This window comes from Peromyscus eremicus, unplaced genomic scaffold (assembly GCF_949786415.1).
Source record: "Peromyscus eremicus unplaced genomic scaffold, PerEre_H2_v1 PerEre#2#chrX_unloc_4, whole genome shotgun sequence".
In the NCBI taxonomy this organism is placed as follows: Eukaryota; Metazoa; Chordata; class Mammalia; order Rodentia; family Cricetidae; genus Peromyscus; species Peromyscus eremicus.
Window position 1 is genome coordinate 63632 of NW_026734291.1, and position 20229 is coordinate 83860.

A 20229-nucleotide genomic window follows, 5' to 3' on the forward strand; every position below is an offset into this window, starting at 1 on the left:
AAACTCTTTGAAAAGAGGGAGCTCAGAACTTCTCACTGTCAGGGTAGGTATACCTGGTAAGTCCCCGGGTTAATTGGGGAACTGCGACAAGAGCAGATATTCGCAGAGCTGCTGACAAGAGGCAGAAGGGAAAGGAAACTAGTTTGACTAGTTTGACTGGATATTCGCAGAGCTGCCGACAAGAGGCAGATGGGAAAGGAAACTAGTTTGACTAGTTTGACTGTTACTTCCCCGTGGACGTGCAGAGCAAAAGTTAAAAAAAAAAAAAGTAATAAAACTGGGGCTGTTTGGCAAAGGCTCCGAGAAACCTCTTAGGTTAAAAAAACAGGGTTGTACAAGGATGGGCACTTCCTCCTCACACCCAATTTTTTTTGCTCTCAACGAGCTGCTTCTAACAAAAGACTTAAAGATAAAGAAAGGAACTTTACAAAGATTCTTAGAGGAATGTGATGTTGTGGCCCCATGGTTTGCTGTTTCTGGGAGTCTCACAGTGTCCTCCTGGGAAAAATTGGGACGAGATTTGGACTTTGCAGCAGAACAGGGGACCCTGAAACCGGGGGTGAGACCAGTTTGGAAATTAGTACGTGGATGTTTAGAAAATGAGCGATGCAGCAATGCCTTGGAAAACGGGCAAGCAGCTTTAGAACATTTGCAAGAGGAGAGATCTGAGAAGGCGGAGTCTGTAAAATGCAAGGGCAGTAAAAAGACAATAGGAAAGGAGACACGACTCTATCCCTCCCTATCGGACCTTGAAGACCCTGAGTCTACTGACTCTTCTCTCGGTTCGGAGGAGGTAGAGTCTCTACTTAGATCATTACAAAAGGTAAGAATTAAAAACAAGATGAGAAAGAAAAACAAAAGAAAACAGGATTGTGGGCCCATAATCCCCCCGCCTCCTCCCCCTTACCCTGAGGCTGCAGCAGCTCCCGGAGCGTTGCTGGTCAGCAGCAGCCTTCACCCACAACTGTGGAGGGAAGTTAGGAGAGAAATGCAGGTAGCTTGTCCTGTTTTTGTAGATAATCAGAATCAAAGATATCATGAACCTTTGGATTTTAAACTTGTCAAGTCTATAGCGGAGTCTGTAAAAAGTTATGGGGTCACGGCTGCATTTACACTTACTCAAATTGAGACTCTGCAAAGACAATGCATGACTGCCTCAGATTGGATGAATCTTGCCTGTGCCTGCCTCAGCCAAGGTCAGTATTTGGACTGGAAAGCTTTCTTTATCGAATTTGCTAATGAGCAGGTGGCGGCCAACCACAACACAGGCCTGCAATGGGATGCTGATATGTTGCTTGGTCTGGGTAGATATGCCAATCAACAAACTACCTACCCTCCTAATGTATATACTCAAATTAATCAAATAGCCATCAGAGCCTGGAAATCTTTGCCTAACAAAGGTAAAGTGAGTGGCAATTTGACCAAGATACTCCGAGGTCCCATGGAGCCCTTTTCAGATTTTGTGGCTCGCTTGATAGAGGCTTCTGGTAGAATTTTTGGGGACACAGATGCTGCAATGCCCCTAATAAAGCAGCTAATATATGAGCAGTGTACAAAGGAGTGCAGGGCCGCTATCACCCCGTATAAGACCAGGGGTTTGGAAGCCTGGATGAAGGCTTGCAGGGAATTAGGAGGACAACTGACCAATGCAGGTCTGGCAGCTGCAGTCCTTCAGCTTACCCAGAGAAAAGGAGGCAATACTCAAGATGCTTGTTTTAAGTGTGGGAAAAGAGGACATATAAGACGCAACTGCCCACTAGGGGCAGGTAGTAGACAGGAACAAGGAAGTAGCCAGTGCCATGTTCAGCTGGGGCTCTGCCCAAAATGCAGAAAGGGGAGGCACTGGGCTAATGAATGCCGGTCCATTAAAGATATAAATGGACAACCCATTGCAGTAGACAGCTTTCCAAAAAACGGCCAGCGGGGCCCATGCTCCCAGGGCCCTCAAATATATGGGGCAATGGAGACCCCGAGACAGGAATCCCCTCCGGAGCAGTGGACCTCCCTTCGCCATCCCAAGCACCGCGGAGAGCTACTGCGGGCTCAGCAGGACTGGACCTCCGTGCCACCGCCAGACTGGTACTAACTCCACAAATGGGGGTACAAGTAATAGAGTCTGATTTTTCAAGGCCCCCTTGACACAGGAACAGTAGGGCTGTTAATAGGGAGATCATCTACCTTATTGAAAGGATTGCGTATTCATCCAGGGGTGATTGACTCTGACTACACAGGAGTAGTAAAGGTTATGGTAGAGTCACCAAAAGGAATTACTGCCATATCCCCAGGGGATAGAATTGCACAACTTATTTTACTCCCCAGTCTGCATGGTGCCCACCCAGCTTATGACAAAGAAAGAGGAGACAAAGGATTTGGGTCATCAGGGACAGATCTCACATTTTTATCACTGGATTTAGATCAGAGACCTACATTACAACTAACTGTTAATGGTATTAAACTTATGGGAATTCTGGATACTGGAGCGGACCGCAGTATTATTGCTAGCAAAGATTGGCCTTGGGATTGGCCAATATAAGTTTCTTCCCAGACATTACAAGGACTGGGTTATGCTAGCACTCCTAATATTAGTGCAAGTTTGCTAAATTGGCATGATGAAGAAGGACATTCCGGCGTTGTGCAACCCTATGTCCTTGAGCTTCCAGTTTCCCTTTGGGGGAGGGACCTCATGAAGTCTATGGGTTTCAAATTAAGCAATGACTATTCCAAAGAATCTCAAGATATTATGAAAAAGATGGGATGTCATCCCAATTTTGGATTAGGAAAGTTTTTACAAGGAAGAAAGGAGCCAATAGAGGCAACACCTAGAAAGCCCAGGCAAGGGCTGGGTTTTTCTTAGGGGCCATTGAGGAAGGAATTCCCATATCCTGGAAAACGGAAGAACCAGTGTGGGTTCCTCAGTGGCCACTTTCCTCCAAGAAACTGCTAGCAGCAAGGCAGCTAGTGGAAGAGCAGTTGAGAGAGGGGCATATCAAACCTTCCCTTTCTCCTTGGAATACACCCATTTTTGTTATAAAGAAAAAATCAGGGAAATGGAGATTGTTGCATGACCTTAGAGCAATAAATGACCAGATGAATATTATGGGGCCTGTACAGAGAGGTCTTCCATTATTATCAGCCTTACCAGAGAACTGGCCCATTATTGTGATTGATATTAAAGATTGTTTTTTCTCCATCCCCTTGCATGACAAGAATAGTGAAAGATTTGCATTTACAGTGCCATCTACTAATCATGAAGAGCCAGATAAGAGATATCAGTGGATTGTCCTACCACAAGGAATGGCTAACAGCCCTATTATGTGTCAGTTGTTTGTCGCACAAGCTCTAGAGCCATTAAGGGCCCGCTTCCCTACTGTTAGATGTGTCCATTATATGGACAACATCCTCCTCGCAGCAAAAGAAAAGGATGTTTTACAAGCTGCATATCACTTTTTAGGGACAGTGTTAAGAACTAAAGGGTTGTACATTGCTTCTGAGAAGGTACAACAGGATCAGGTGGTTACTTATTTAGGCTCTAAGATTACCAGTCAACAGATTAGGCCTCAAAAGGTAGAATTGAGAAGAGATCATTTATGTACACTAAATGATTGTCAAAAATTATTAGGGGACATAAATTGGATAAGAGGCAGTTTAAAAATGGCAAATTATGAGCTAAAGCCGCTTTATGATACATTAGCAGGTGACACAGCTTTGGATTCCCCTAGACAGTTAACCACGGAAGCACGTGAAGCACTATGCAAAGTTGAGGATAGATTACAGGAAGCCTTTCTTCAGAGAGTTCGAGATCCCAACACAATTGTATTATGCATCCTGCCCACCTTTTTGCAGCCCACCGGTATTTTATGGCAGGATGGACCTTTATTGTGGGTTTACACTAGAATTTCCCCTGCAAAATCCATTGAATATTATCCCACAACTGTGGCACTACTTGCCCAGCAAGGTATTCAGCAGTGCTTGCAATATTTTGGAACTTCCCCACAAATGCTGATTGTACCTTATGATGTCAATCAGGTGAAAGTTTTATGTGCTACTGTTGATGATCGGGCCATATTGCACTGTAGCTTGCCATTATCCAAAACATCCATTATTGAATTTTTTTAAGGAACATCCTGTAGTCTTTCCTAAAATAACTGCTTCCTGGCCAATTCCCGGAGCCACCGTTGTTTTTACTGATGGATCTAAAACAGGTTGCGGGGCCTAAATGGTGGGCTCAGGGGAGCCTGTGAAGCACCAATATTTACCAGGCGCACCTCAGCAGGTGGAACTTTTAATTGCTCTAGAAGTTTTTAAGGTTTGTCCATTTCCATTTAATTTGGTATCAGACTCCTGCTATGTTGTTAATGCCTTAAAAATTCTTGAATGTGCAGGGACTCTTAAATCCTCTAGTCCCGTACAGTCAGTTTTTTGCCAATTGCAACAACTGATTTGACAGCGGAAAAATCCATTCTATGCACAACATATTCGTGCTCATACTGGCCTACCAGGCCCATTAGCTGAGGGAAACAATGTTGTAGACCTCTGTACCAGGCAAGAGTGGATGTTTGTGGCCTCAGCAGTGCAACGAGCACAAGAATTCCATAAGGAATATCATGTTAATGCTAAAACATTACAACAAAGGTTTTCTCTCTCACGTGCTGATGCACGTAAGGTAGTTCTAGATTGTCCTCAATGTGTCGTTTTTCAGCACCCTCTTGCATTAGGAGTCAACCCTCGTGGTTTGCTCCCTCTGAAAATATGACAAATGGATGTTACACATATCTCTGAATTTGGACGGGTCAAATATGTCCATGTTTCTGTTGACACTTTTTCTGGAGTCATCCACACCACCCCAATGGCAGGTGAGAAGGCATTTCACGTGATCACCCATTGCCTAGAGGCATGGGCAGCGTGGGGCAAACCACAACAAATAAAAACAGACAACGGTCCTGCTTACACGGGCCACAAGTTTGCCTCCTTCTGCCGTCAAATGGATGTTCAACTTGCACATGGCCTGCCCTATAATCCCCAGGGTCAAGGCATTGTGGAGCGCGCACATCGCTCCTTGAAGGAACTGCTTCAAAAACAAAAAGGGGGAATAGGCCATAGCCGTACCCCTAAGGATAGACTCTCTCTTGCATTATTTACCTTGAATTTTTTAAATTTGGATGGATCAAACTGTTCAGCTGCAGATTGACATCAATGTCAGCACAGTCCCTCTAAAGGGATGGTAAAATGGAAAGATGCCTTGACAGGTATCTGGCATGGACCTGATCCCGTGCTTGCATGGGCACGAGGTTCTGTTTGTGTTTTCCCACAGGGTCAACAAGATCCAATCTGGGTACTGGAAAGATTGGTGAGAAAAGCACAATTGACGCAGTCTCAGGAAGATGCTTCTGCAAACATGCCTGATGTTCCTGCTGAGTCTACAGCCAGGGAAGATGGAACAGAGATGGGGGATCCTGTCTGCATTCCCGAAACCAATGCCAGTACAACATGATGCACAGGTTTTTCCTAGGATGTTTACCTCTAATAAAGCTATTAATCTCTCTTATTTGTATTTGGATCTGGAACGAATGCCTCTAGGAGAGAATCGTAGTTTCCCCGAAAAAGGATCCCTGTGCTTTCAAATAGATGAATCTGGAGACTGCATTCCCCTGACCAAAGGCCTTTATGGGTGGTTTAATGGAGCTAGAAATTATGCCCCAGGCATTAAGCAACAGCAAATTAGCCATGGGAATGACTGTTTTACCCTGAAACATAGTTTATACTACAGCTGTTATCTGGCTGAATGGCACTATGCTCACCTATAATATCACCTTGCCTAATAATACTTATACACCCCCTAAGCAAGCCAAGTGGGGTCCTACTTGTTGGGGAGCATATGAAGGCGACCCCTGGCCCTGGACAGACTGCCAATCCACTATTGTCAGATGGGCCGATAAAGTACAATGATTTACTTTCTCATCTGATATGAGTGGCCGCCTTGAAAAGGGGGGTATCAAAGGAGACATGAAGACAGGGCTATTCTTGCAGGACCAGCGCATGAATCCGTTTCATAAATTGATGCTGTGCGGCATAAACAGAAACTGCACCTATACAGCCCCTATTGTCATGACTCAGGGAGGAAGTTATGGAGTGCATGAACTTCTTTGTTCTGTTCAGCATGATCAGTGTGGGTATGGAGAATATGTCTCTGACCCCCAGAATGTTTCTATAACTTGCACTCAATTTTTTAAGCCCATAGTGAATACCACCACTTTTAAAGCCAGTCCTGTATGTGTGCATCTTCCATTTCTGTTTATCTTGTCAAATTTTAGCTTTGCAAATTGTACAAATAGTACTTGTTGGATGTCCCAATGCTGGGACAGTAAGCTGTTTACCAGAGCCCTTATTGCTCGGGTGCCTTGGTGGATTCCAGTACCAGTAGAAGTGCCTAGTACTATGATGCTGTTTAGAACCAAGAGAGATTTTGGCATAACTGCAGTGATTATAACCGCTATCTCCATGGCCGCAGTCTCTGCCACTGTTGCAGGTATAGCTATGTCTACCACTGTGCAAACAGCCGCAACTTTAAATAATTTGTCTGCTACAGTGTCCCAGGCCCTGGATGCCCAAACCTCTCTGAATGCACAGTTGAAAGGAGGCCTCATGGTACTCAACCAGCGCATTGATTTGGTGCAGGAACAAGTTGATATCCTTTGGCAAATGGCCCAGTTGGGCTGTGAGTGGAGAATGCCTGGCCTGTGTGTTACCAGTGTTCAATTTCAGAATGCTTCTCGAGCTGCAAATTTGTCTAAAGAACTTTCTAGATTTCTTGTAGAAAACTGGTCTGGAAAGTTCGAAGCAACCCTGGAGAAATTGAGAGTAGCGGTGGTGACCATTAACTCCACTCAAGTAGACATCAGCATGGCTGAGGGCTTGAGTTCCTGGATCAAGCTTGCAGCAAATCATTTGAAGGAGTGGGCAAGACTAGGAGCCTTATTGGTTCTTGTGATACTTGCCTTCCTTGTTTGCCTATGGTGTTTCCATAAGATGAGGTTTGCACAGCGCCGTCAGGCAGCCATGATTGTCCAAGCATTTACCGCCATCGAGGCTGGTCAGTCCCCTCAGGCTTGGCTAGTAAAGCTATAGCCTTGAAGCACAGGCTGCGAGGCATGGCACTGCACTTGAGGTCAAAATAACACTGACCTCAAGAAGAGCATGTTTGATTGCATGCGGGTTGGCATCTATCTACCGCCTCTGAAAAAAAGATGCTGAACTGGTCTGGTACTCTCTAGGTGGATGACACCTGGATAGCATTAGTACAGGTTCTTGTTTTCACAGAGATCAAACCTCTACTCTTGCCTGTTGTCAAAAACAAAAAGGGGGAACTGTATAGAGCTGCGGGAAGCTGCACTCTTAAGATGGAGCTGGCTCCCGCCCCCCGCCCTCACGATGGTGAGCGCTCTTTGTTTCAAGCAGTACTTTATTTGGCTTGGTTTTAGATTTTGGCTTGTTAAGACATACTTGTACCTATCCAGGAATCCCATGTGGCGCATGGGGGCTGGTGGACTGAGACCTATATAAGGCTGGGGCGGGCTCTCCCCAGGGGTAGAAGAACAAAGAAACAGATTAAGAGGCCTGAATAAAACAGCTTGAATAAGAGCTCTGCGTCGAGTCTTTCTTGCTGGTCGAGTTAGACGCGACATAGAAGAGTGCTCTTTTCTCAAAAGCAGAGTGTGTTTCTCGTAAGGCGAGCTAGTGTCTGTTTCCCATTCATAAACGGAGGAGAATTACATGCAGTTTCTGGTCCTACGACGAAGAGTTGTTTTCTAGTAATGAAAGTCACTTTTGTGCTCCATTTGCCATACTCAGTTAAAATAGCACTCGCGATTGTTCCCAGCAAGTACAGGGTATTGGACTGAAGGGAAGCTACTGATCTTGTGAGTTTTCTAAGCAGAGTTGAACTAGATATGGCCCGTGTGTGTAGGAAGCACAGTTCTTTTGTTCTGAGCAAGCTCACTGTTATGGCCCTATAGGAAACACAGTAGAGTAGAAGAGTGCTCTTTTCTCAAAAGCAGTGTATGTTTCTCGTAAGGCGAACTAGTGTTTGTTTCAAATTCATAAATAGAGTTGAATCACATGCAGTTTCTGGTCCTACAAGCAAGAGTTGTTTTCTGGTAAGAAAAGTCACTATTGTGCTCCCATTGCCATACACAGTGTAAATAGCACTGACGTCTGTTCCCAGAAAGTAGAGTGTACTGGACTGAAGAGAAGCTACTCTTCCGGTCAGATTCCTAAGCAGAATTGAACTAGATATGGCCTGTGTGTATAGGAAGCACAATTCTTTATTCTGAGCAAGATCACTGTTTTGGCCCTATAGGAAACACAGTAGAGTAGAAGAGTGCTCTTTTCTCAAAAGCAGAGTTTGTTTCTTGTAAGGCGAGTTAGTGTTTGTTTCCCATTCATAAACGGACTTGAATCACATGCAGTTTCTGCTCCAACAATCAAGAGTTGTTTTCTGGTAAGGATAGTCACTATTGCGCTCCTATTGCCATACACTGTGCAAATAGCACTGACGTCTCTTCCCAGCAAGTACAGTGTATTGGACTGAAGAGAAGTTACTGTACCTGTCAGTTTCTTAAGCAGAGTTGAATTAGATATGGCCCATGCGTAGGAAGCACAGTTCTTTTGTTTAGTGCAATCTCACTGTTCTGGCCCTATAGGAAACACAGTAGAGTAGAAGAGTGCTCTTTTCTCAAAAGCAGAGTGTCTTTCTTGTAAGGCGAGCTAATGTTTGTTTCCCATTCATAAACGGAGTTGAATCACACATAGTTACTGGTCCTATGAGTAAGAGTTGTTTCCTGGTGAAGAAAGTCACTATTGCGTTCCCCTTGCCATACACAGTGCAAATAGCACGCACTACTGTAACCAGCAAATACACTGTATTGAACTGAAGAGAAGGTACTGTTCTTGTCAGTTTCCTAAGCAGAGTTGAACTAGATATGGCCCATGAGTGTAGGAAGCAAAGTTCCTTTGTTCTGAGCAATCTCACTGTTCAGGCCCAATATGAAACACAGTAGAGTAGAACAGTGCTCTTTTCTCAAAAGCAGAGTGTGTTTCTTGTAAGGCGAGCTAGTGTGTGTTTCCCATTCACAAACGAATTTGAATCACATTCACTTTCTTGTCCTATGAGCAAGAGTTGTTTTATGGTCAGGAAAGTCACTATTGCGCTCCCATTGCCATACACTGTGCAAACAGCACTTGCGTCTGTTCCCAGGAAGTACAGTGTATTGGACTGAAGAAAAGGTAGTGTTCTTATCAAGTTCCTAAGCAGAATTGAACAGAATTTGACCCGTGTCTGTAGAAAGAACAGTTCATTTGTTCTGAGCAAGCTCACACATCTTGCCATATATGAAACACAGCAGAGTAGAAGAGGGCTCTTTTCTCAAAAGCTGAACGAATTTCTTTTAAGGCGAGCTAGTGTTTGTTTCCAATTCATTAATGCAATTGAATCACTTGCGGTTTCTGATCCTAGAAGCAAGAGTTGTTTTCTGGTAAGGAAAGTCACTATTGCGCTCTCATTGCCATACTCTGAGAAAATAGCACTTCCGTCTGTTCCCAGCAAGTACAATGTATTGGACTGAAGAGACGCTACTGTTCTTTTCAGTTTCCTAAGCAGACGTGAACTAGATATCGCCCGTGTGTGTAGGAAGCACAATTCTTTTGTTCTTAGCAAGCTCACTGTACTGGCCCTTTGGAAACACAGTGGAGTAGAAGAGGGCCCTTTTCTCAAAAGCAGAGTGTGTTTCTTGTAAGGTGAGTTAGTGTAATTTTTGAATTCATAAACGGATTTGAATCACATGCACTTTCTGGTCCTACCAGCAAGAGTTTTTTTCTGGTCAGGAAAGTCATTATTTCGCTCCCCTTGCCATACACAGTACAAATAGCACTTGCGTCTCTTCCCAGAAAGTACAGTGTATTGGACTGAAGAGAAGGTACTATTCTTCTCAAATTCCTAAGCAGAGATGAACAGAATTTGGCCCATGTCTGTTTGAAGCACAGTTCATTTTTTCTGAGAAAGCTCACTCTTCTGGCTCTATAGGAAACACAGTAGAGTAGGAGAGGGCTCTTTTCTCAAAAGCAGGGTGTATTTCTTGTAAGCCGAGCTAGTGATTGTTTCCCATTCATAAACGGAGTGAAATCACATGCAGTTTCTGGTCCTACCAACAAGAGTTGTTTTCCTGATTAGGAGAGTCAATAATAAGTCCCCATTGCCATATATAGTACAAATAGCACTCGTGACTGTTCCCAGCAAGCACAGTGTATTAGACTGAAGAGAACCTGCTGATTTTGTCAGTTTCCTAAGCAGAGTTGAACTAGATATGGCCCGTGTGTGAAGGAAGCATAGTTGTTTTGTACTGTGCAGGTTCACTTTTCTGGCCCTATAAGAAACAGAGTAGAGTAGAAGTGTGCTGTTTTCTCAAAAGCAGAGTGTGTTTCCTGTAAGGTGAGCTAGTGTTTTTTCAAATTCATAAACGGAGTTGAATGACACGCACTTCCTGGTCCTACGAGTAAGAGTTGTTTTCTTGTCAGGAAAGTTACTATTGCGCTCCCATTGCCATACACATTGCAAATTGCACTTGCGTCTCTTCCCAGCAAGTACAGTGTATTGGACTGAAGAGAAGGTAGTGTTCTTGTCAAATTTCTAAGCAGAGCTGAACAGAATTTGGCCAGTGTGTGTAGGAAGCACAGTTCATTCATTCTGAGCAGCTCACTCGTCTGGACTTATAGGAAACACAGTAGAGTAGAAGAGTGCTCTTTTCTCCAAAGCAGATTGAATTTCTTATAAGGCTTGCTATTGTTTGTTTCCCATTCATAAACAAAGTTGAATCATATGCAGTTTCTGGTCCTAAAAGCAAGAATTGTTTTCTGGTAGGGAAAGTCAGTATTGTGCTCCTATTGCCATTCACAGTGCAAATAGCATTCGCGTCTGTTCCCACCAAGTACATTGTATTTGACTGAAGAGAAGGTACTGTTCTTGTCAATTTCCAAAGCAGAGTTAAACTAGATTTGGCCCATGAGTGTAGGAAGCAAAGTTCTTCTGTTCTGAGCAAGCTCACTGTTCTGGCCCTATAGGAAACACAATAGAGTAGAAGAGTGCTCTTTTCTCAAAAACAGAGTGTGTTTCTTGTAAGGCGAGCTAGTGTTTGTTTCCCATTCATAAATGGAGTTGAATCACATGCAGTTTCTGGCACTACGAGCAAGAGTTGTTTACTGCTAAGAAGAGTCACTATTGCACTCCCATTGCCATACACAGTGCAAATAGCACTCGCGTCTGTTCCCAGCAAGTACAGTGTATTGGACTGAAGAGAAGCTACTGTTCTTGTGAGTTTCCTGAGCAGAGTTGAACATGATACGGCTCGTGTGTGTAGGAAGCACAGTTCATTCATTCTGAGCAGCTCACTCGTCTGGCACTATAGGCGACACAGTAGAGTAGAAGAGTGCTCTTTTCTCAAAAGCAGAGTGTTTTTCTTCTAAGGAGAGGTTGTGTTTGTTTCCCATTCACAAACGAATTTGAATCACATTCACTTTCTGGTCCTATGAGCAAGAGTTGTTTTCTGGTCAGGAAAGTCACTATTGCGCTCCCATTGCCGTACACAGTGCAAACAGCACTCGCGTCTGTTCCCAGCAAGTACAGTGTATTGGACTGAAGAGAAGGTAGTGTTCTTGTCAAATTCCTAAGCAGAGTTGAACAGAATTTGACCCGTGTCTGTAGAAAGCACAGTTCATTTGTTCTGAGCAAGCTCACTCTTCTGGCCCTATAGGAAACACAGTAGAGTAGAAGAGTGCTCTTTTCTCAAAAGCAGTGTGTGTTTCTTTTAACGCGACGTAGCATTTGTGTTGCATTCGTAAACAGAGTTGAATCACATGTAGTTTCTGGTCCTACAAGCAAGAAATGTTTTCCTGTAAGGAAAGTCACTATTGCGCTCCCATTGCAATACATACTGCAAATAGCACTCACTTCTGTTCCTAGAAAGTACAGTGTATTTGACTGATGAGAAGCTACTGTTCTTGTCAGTTTCCTAAGCAGAGTTGAACTAGGCATGGCCCCTGTGTAGGAAGCACACTTCTTTTGTTCGGAGTATGCTCACTCTTCTGACCCTATAGGAAACACAGTAGAGGAGAAGAGTGCTCTTTTCTCAAAAGCAGAGTGTGTTTCATGTAAGCAAGCTAGTGTTTGTTTCCCATTCATAAATGGTGTTGAATCACATGCAGTTTCTGGTCCTAAGAGCAAGAATTGTTTTCATGTACGGAAAGTCACTGTTGCGCTCCCTTTGCCATACACAGTGTAAATAGCACTCTTGTCTGTTCCCAGCAAGTAAAGTGTATTGCAGTGAAGAGAAGCTACTGTTCTTGTCAGTTTCCTAAGAAAAGTTGAACTTGATATGGCCCGTGTGTTTAGGAAGCACAGTTCCTTTTTTTCTGTGCAAGCTCACTTTTCTGGCTGTATAGAAAAGAGTGTAAAGTAGTAGAGTGCTTTTTTCTCAAAAGCAGAGTGTGTTGTTTGTAAGGTGAGCTAGTGTTTGTTTCCACTACATAAACGAAGTTGAATCACATGCAGTTTCTTGTCTTACGAGCAAGAGTTGTTTTCTGGTGAGGAAAGTCACTATTGCGCTCACATTGCCATAAACAGTGCAAATAGTACTCGCGTTTTTTCCCAGCAAGTACAGTGTATTGGACAAAAGAGGAGCTTCTGTTTTTGTCTGTTTCCTAAGCCCAGTTGAATTATATATTGCGAGTGTGTGTAGGAAGCACAGTTCTTTTGTTCTGAGCAAACTCACTGTTCAGAACATATGGAAACACAGTAGAGTAGAACAGTGCTCTTTTCTCAAAGCATAGTGTGTTTCTTGTAAGGCAAACTTACATTTGTTTCGGTTTCATAAATGGAGTTGAATCACATGCAGTTTCTGGTTCTACAAACAAGAGTTGTTTTCTGGTAAGGAAAGTCACTATTGTGCTCCCATTGCCATACACAGTGCAAATAGCACTCTCGTATGTTCCCCGCAAGTACAGTGTATTGGACTGAATATAAGCTACTGTTCTTGTCAGTTTCCTAAGCAGAGTTGAACTAGATGTGGCCCATGTGTTAGAATCACAGTTCTTTTGTTCTGAGCAAGCTCACTCTTCTGGCCCTATAAGAAGCACAGTAGTGAAGAAGAGTGCTCTTTTCTCAAAAGCAGAGTGTGTTTCTTGTAAGGCGATCTAGTGTTTGTTTCCCATTCATAAAGGGAGTTGAATCACATACAGTTTCTGGTTCTACGAGCAAAAGTTGTTTTGTGGTAAGGAAAGTCACTGTTGTGCTCCCATTGCCATACACAGTGCAAATAGCACTCTTGTATGTTCCCCGCAAGTACAGTGTATTGAACTGAAGAGAAGCTACAGTTCTTGTCAGTTTCTTAAGCAGAGTTGAACTAGATATGACCCGTGCATGTATAAAGCACAGTTCTTTTGTTCTGAGTAAGCTCACTCTATTGGCTCTTTAGGAAACACTGTAGAAAAGAAGAGTGCTCTTTTCTCAAAAGCAGAGCATGTTTCTTGTAAGTCGAGCTATAGTTTGTTTCCAATTCATAAATGGAGTTGAATCACATACAAATTCTGATCCTACGAGCAAGAGTATTTTTTCTGTAAGGAAAGTCATTATTGTGCTACCATTGCCATACACAGTGCAAATAGCACTCATGTCTGTTCCCAGCAAGTACAGTGTATTGGACTGAAGAGAAACTACTGTTCTTTTCAGTTTCTTGAACATAGTTGAACTAGATATGGCCCGTGTGTAGGAAGCACAGATTTTTGTTCTGAGCAAGTTACCAGTTCTGGCACTATAAGAAACACAGTAGAGTAGTATTGTGCTCTTTTATCAAAAGCAGAGTGTGTTTCTTATGAGAAGAGCTAGTGTTTATTTCCCATTCATAAACAGAGTTGAATCAATGCAGTTTGTGGTCCTACAAGCAAGAGTAGTTTTCTGGTAAGGAAAGTCACTGTTGTGTTCCCATTGCCATATATATTGCAAATAGCACTCGTGTCTGTTCCCAACAATTCCAGTGTATTGGACTGAAGAGAAGATACTGTTCTTGCCAGTTTACTAAGCAGAGTTGAACTAGTTATGGCCCGTGTTTTTAGGAAGCACAGATCTTTTGTTCTGAGCAAGATCACTGCTAAGGCTCTATTGGAAAAACAGCAGAGTAGAAGAGTGCTCTTTTCTCAAAAGCAGAGTGTGTTTCTTATAAAGCGAGCTAGTGTTTGTTTCCCATTCATAGACGGCGTTGAATCACATGGAGTTTCTGGTGCTCCGAGCAAGAGTTTTTTTCTTGTAAGGAGAGTCAGTATTGTGCTCCCATTGCCATTCCCAGTGCAAATAGCACACCCGTCTGTTTCCAGCAAGTACAGTGTATTGGACTGAAGAGAAGATACTGTTCCTGTCAGTTTCCTAAGCAGAGTTGAACTAGATATGGCCCGTGTGTGTAGGAAGCACATTCTTTTGTTCTGTGCATGCTAAATATTCTGGTCCTATGGAAACACAATAGTGTAGAAGAGTGCTGTTTTCTCAAAAGCAGAGTGTGTTTCTTGTAAGCTGAGCTAGTGCTTCTTTTCAATTCATAAACGGAGGTGAATTACATGCAGTTTCTGGTCCTACGAGGAAGAGTTGTTTCCTGGTAATTAAAGTCACTATTGTGCTCCCTTTGTCATACACAGTGCAAATAGCACTCACACCTGTTCCCAGCAATTACAGTGTATTTGACTGAAGAGAAGCTACTGTTCTTGTCAGTTTCCTAAGCAGAGTTGAACATGATATGGCCCATGTGTGTAGGAAGCACAGTTCTTTTGTTCTGAGCAAGGTCACTCTTGTGGCCCTATAGGAAACACAGTAGAGTAGAAGAGTGCTCTTTTCTCAAAAGCAGAGTGTGTTTCTTGTAAGGCGAGCTTGTGTTTGTTTTCCATTCACAAACGAATTTGAATCACATGCACTTTCTGGTCCTATGAGCAAGAGTTGTTTTCTGGTCAGGAAAGTCACTATTGCGCTCCCATTGCCATACACAGTGCAAACAGCAATTCCGTCTGTTCCCATCAAGTACAGTGTATTGGACTGAAGAGAAGGTAGTGTTCTTGTCAAATTCCTAAGCAGAGTTGAACAGAATTTGACCCGTGTCTGTAGAAAGCACAGTTCATTTGTTCTGATCAAGCTCACTATTCTGGCCCTATAGGAAACACAGTCGAGTTGAAGAGTGCTATTTTTTCTAAAGCAGAGTGTGTTTCATGTAAGGTGAGCTAGTGTTTTTTTTTGTCATTCATAAACGGAGTTGAATCATATGCAGTTTCTGTTCCTACCAGCAAGAGTTGTTTTCTGATAAGGAAAATCACTTTTATGCCTCCATTGCCATTTACAGTGCAAATAGCACTCGTGTCTGTTCCTAGCATGTACAGTGTATTGTACTGAATAGAAGCTACTGTTCTGTCAGTTTATAAGCAGAGTTGAACAGAATATGGCCCGTGTGTGCAGGAAGCACAGTTCTTTTGTTCTGAGCAAGCTCACTCTTCTGTCCCTATATGAAACACAGCAGAGTAGAAGAGGGCTCTTTTCTCAAAAGCTGATTGAATTTCTTTTAAGGCCAGCTAGTGTTTGTTTCCCATTCATCAACGGAGTTGAATCACTTGCAGTTTCTTGTCCTAGAATCAAGGTTGTTTTCTGTTAAGGAAAGTCACTATTGCGCTCCCATTGCCATACACTGAGAAAATAGCCCTTGTGTCTGTTCCCAGCAAGTACAGTGTATTGGACTGAAGAGAAGCTACTGTTCTTGTCAGTTTCCTTAGCAGAGTTGAACTAGATATGGCCCGTGTGTGTAGGAAGCACAATTCTTTTTTTCTGAGCAAGCTCACTGTCTGGCAATTTGGAAACACAGTAGAGTAGAAGAGGGCTCTTTTCTCAAAAGCAGAGTGTGTTTCTTGTAAGGCGAGTTAGTGTTTTTTTTTTCAAATCCATAAACAGATTTGAATCACATGAACATTCTGGTCCTACGGACAAGAGTTGTTTTCTGGTCACGAAAGTCACTATTGTGCTCCCCTTGCCATACACAGTAAAATAGCACTTTCGTCTCTTCCCAGAAAGTACAGTGTATTGGACTGAACAGAAGGTATGTTCTTCTCTAATTCTTAAGCAGAGATGAACAGAATTTGGCCCATGTCTGTAGGAAGCACAGTTCATTTTTTCTGAGCAAGCTCACTCTTCTGGCCCTATAGGAAACACAGTAGAAAAGGAAAGTGCTCTTTTTTCAAAAGCAGAGTGTGTTTCTTGTAAGCCGAGCTAATGTTTGTTTTCCATTCATAAATGGAGGTGAACCACATGAAGTTTCTGGTCCTACCAGCAAGATTTGTTTTCTGTAAGGAAAGTCACTAATAAGCCCCCATTGCCTTATATAGTGTAAATAGCACTCTCGTCTGTTCCCAGCAAGTACAGTGTATTGGACTGAAGAGAACCTGCTGAATTTGTGAGTTTCCTAAGCAGAGTTGAACTAGATATGGCCCGTGTGTGAAGGAAGCATAGTTGTTTTGTACTGTGCAGGTTCACTTTTCTGGCCCTATAAGAAACAGAGTAGAGTAGAAGAGTGCTCTTTTCTCAAAATCAGAGTGTATTTCTTGTAAGGTGAGCTGGTGTTTTTTCAAATTCATAAACGGAGTTGAATGACACGAACTTTCTGGTCCTACGAGTAAGAGTTGTTTTCTTGTCAGGAAAGTTACTATTGCGCTCCCATTGCCATACACAGTGTAAATTGCACTTGCGTCTCTTCCCAGCAAGTACAGTGTATTGGACTGAAGAGAAGGTAGTGTTATTGTCAAATTTCTAAGCAGAGTTGAACAGAATTTGGCCCGTGTGTGTAGGAAGCACAGTTCATTTATTCTGAGCAAGCTCACTCTTCTGGACCTATTGGAAACACAGTAGAGAAGAAGAGTGCTCTTTTCTCAAAAGCAGATTGAATTTCTTATAAGGCTTGCTATTGTTTGTTTCCCATTCATAAACAAAGTTGAATCATATGCAGTTTCTGGTCCTAAAAGCAAGAATTGTTTTCTGGTAGGGAAAGTCAGTATTGTGCTCCTATTGCCATTCACAGTGCAAATAGCATTTGCGTCTCTTCCCAGCAAGTACATTGTATTTGACTGAAAAGAAGGTATTGTTCTTGTCAGTTTCCTAAGCAGAGTTGAAATAGATACGGCCCATGAGTGTAGGAAGCAAAGTTCTTTTGTTCTGAGCAAGCTGACTGTTCTGGCCCTATAGGAAACACTGTAGAGTAGAAGAGTGCTATTTTCTCAAAAGCAGAATGTGTAGCTGGAGAATTTCTAGCTACAAGAATGTGTTTCTTTTAAGACCAAATAATGTTTGTTTCCATTTCATAAACGGAGTTGAATCACATGCAGTTTTTGGTCCTACGAGGAAGAGTTGTTTTCTGGTAAGGAAAGTCACTATTGTGCTCCCTTTGTCATACACAGTGCAAATAGCACTCACATCTGTTCCCAGCAAGTATAGTGTTTTTGACTGAAGATAAGCTACTTTTCCTGTCAGTTTCCTTAGCAGAGTTGAACATGATATGGCCTGTGTGTGTAGGAAGCACAGTTCTTTTGTTCTGAGCAAGCTCACTGTTCTGGCCTTATAGGAATCTCAGTAGAGTAGATGAGTGCTCTTTTCTCAAAAGCAGAGTGTTTTTCTTCTAAGGCGAGCTTGTGTTTGTTTCCAAATCATAAACAATTTTAATCACATGCACTTTCTGGTCCTACAAGCAAGAGTTGTTTTCTGGTCAGGAAAGTCACTATTGCGCTCCCATTGCCATACACAGTGCAAAGAGCACTTGCGTCTGTTCGAGGAAGTACAGTGTATTGGACTGAAGAGAAGGTAGTGTTCTTGTCAAATTCCTAAGCAGAGTTGAACAGAATTTGACCCGTATCTGTAGAAAGCACAGTTCATTTGTTCTGAGCAAGCTCACTTTTCTGCCACTATAGGAAACACAGTAAAGTAGAAGAGTGCTCTTTTCTCAAAAGCAGAGTGTGTTTCTTTTAACGCGAGGTAGCGTTTGTTTCGCATTCATAAATGGAGTTGAATCACATGTAGTTTCTGGTCCTACGAGCAAGAAATGTTTTCCTGTAAGGATAGTCACTATTGCACTCCCATTGCCATACACAATGTAAATAGCACTCGCGTTTGTTCCTAGCAAATACAGTGTATTTGACTGAAGAGAAGCTACTGTTCTTGTCAGTATTCTAAGCAAAGTTGAACTAGGCATGGCCCCTGTGTAGGAAGCACACTTCATTGTTCTGAGCAAGCTCACTCTTCTGACCCTATAGGAAACACAGTAGAGGTGAAGAGTGCTCTTTTCTCAAAAGCAGAGTATGTTTCATGTAAGGCAAGCTAGTGTTTGTTTCCCATTCATAAATGGAGTTCAATCAAATGCACTTTCTGGTCCTAAGAGCAAGAATTGTTTGCTTGTACGGAAAGTCACTATTGTGCTCTTTTTTTCATACACAGTGCAAATAGCACTCACCTCTGTTCCCAGCAATTACAGTGTATTGGAATTAAGAGAAGCTACTGTTCTTGTCAGTTTCCTCAGAAAAGTTGAAGTAGATATGGCCCGTGTGTTTAGGAAGCACAGTTCTTTTTTTTCTGTGCAAGCTCTCTTTTCTGGCCATATAGGAAAGAGTGTAGAGTAGTAGAGTGCTTTTTTCTCAAAAGCAGAGTCTGTTACTTGTAAGGCGAACTAGTGTTTGTTTCCCCTTCATAAACGACGTTGGATCACATGCAGTTTCTGGTCCTACGAGCAAGAGTTGTTTTCTGGTTAGGAAAGTCACTATTGCACTCACATTACCATAAACAGTGCAAATAGCACTCGCGTTTGTTCCCAGGAAGTACAGTGTATTGGACTAAAGAGGAGCTACTGTTTTTGTCAGTTTCCTAAGCCCAGTTGAACTATATACTGTGCGTGTGTGTAGGAAGCACAGTTCTTTTGTTCTGAGCAAACTCACTGTTCTAAACATATGGAAACACAGTAGAGGAGAACAGTGCTCTTTTCTCAAAGCATAGTATGTTTCTTGTAAGGCAAACTAATATTTGTTTCGGTTTCATAAGTGGAGTTGAATCACATGCAGTTTCTGGTCCTATGAGCAAGAGTTGTTTTCTGGTAAGGAAAGACACTTTTGTACTCCCATTGTCATACTTGGTACAAATAGCACTCGCGTCTGTTCCCAGCAAGTACAGTGTATTGGACTGAAGAGAAACTACAGTTCTTGTCAGTTTCCGAAGCAGAGTTGAACTAGATATGGCCAGTGTGTGTAGGAAGCACAGATCTTTTGTTCGGAGCAAGCTCACTATTCTGGCACTATAGGAAACAAAGTAGAGTAGAAGAGTATTCTTTTCTCAAAATCAGAATGTGTTTCTTATAAGGCAAACTAATGTTTGTTTCAGTTTCATAAACAGAGTTGAATCACATGCAGTTTCTGGTCCTACGAATAATAGTTGTTTTCTGGTAAGGAAAGTCACTATTGCATTGCCATTGTCATATACAGTGAAAATAGCACTCATGTATGTATGTACAGTGAGTTGGACTGAATAGAAGATTCTGTTCTTGTCAGTTTCCTAATCGGAATTTAACTAGATATGACCCATGTGTGTAGGAAGCACATTTCTTTTGTTCTGAGCAAGGTCACTCTTCTGGCCCTATGGAAACACAGTAGAGTCGAAGAGTGCTCTTTCTCAAAAGCAGATCGTGTTTCTTGGAAGGCGATCAAGAGTTTGTTTCCCATTCTCAATTGGAGTTGAATCACATGCAACTTCTGGTCCTACGAGCAAGAGTTGTTTTCTGGTAAAGAAAGTAACTAATGTGCTGCCACTGTCATAGACAGTGCAAATAGCACTCCCGTCTGTTCCAAGCTAGTACTGTGTACTGGACAGAAGAGAACGTACTGTTTTTGTCAGTTTCATAAGCAGAGTTGAACAGATCATGGTCTGTGTGTGTAGGAAGCACAGTTCATTTTTTCTGAACAAGCTCACACTTCTGGCCCTATAGAAAACACTGTAGAGTAGAAGAGTGATCTTTTCTCAAAAGCAGAGTGTGTCTCTTGTAAGGCGAGCTAGTGTTTCTTTCCCAGTCATAAACGGAGTTGAATGACATGCACATTCTGATCCTATGAGCAAGAGTTGTTTTCTGTTAAGGA

General features: G+C 42.6%; 1 protein-coding gene across 1 annotated transcript; it reads left to right on the forward strand.

Moving 5' to 3' along the window:
• Nucleotides 1–340: 340 nt before the first annotated feature.
• Nucleotides 341–2086, forward strand: LOC131901171 (igE-binding protein-like). Its single transcript, XM_059252412.1, has one exon. The coding sequence runs from the start codon at nt 341–343 to the stop codon at nt 2084–2086; it is 1746 nt and encodes a 581-aa protein (XP_059108395.1).
• Nucleotides 2087–20229: the final 18143 nt, after the last annotated feature.

What these genes read in the sequence shown, in the direction of transcription:
- LOC131901171 (XM_059252412.1), top strand. Translation starts at nt 341, where the DNA reads ATGGGCACTTCCTCCTCACACCCAATTTTTTTTGCTCTCAACGAGCTG.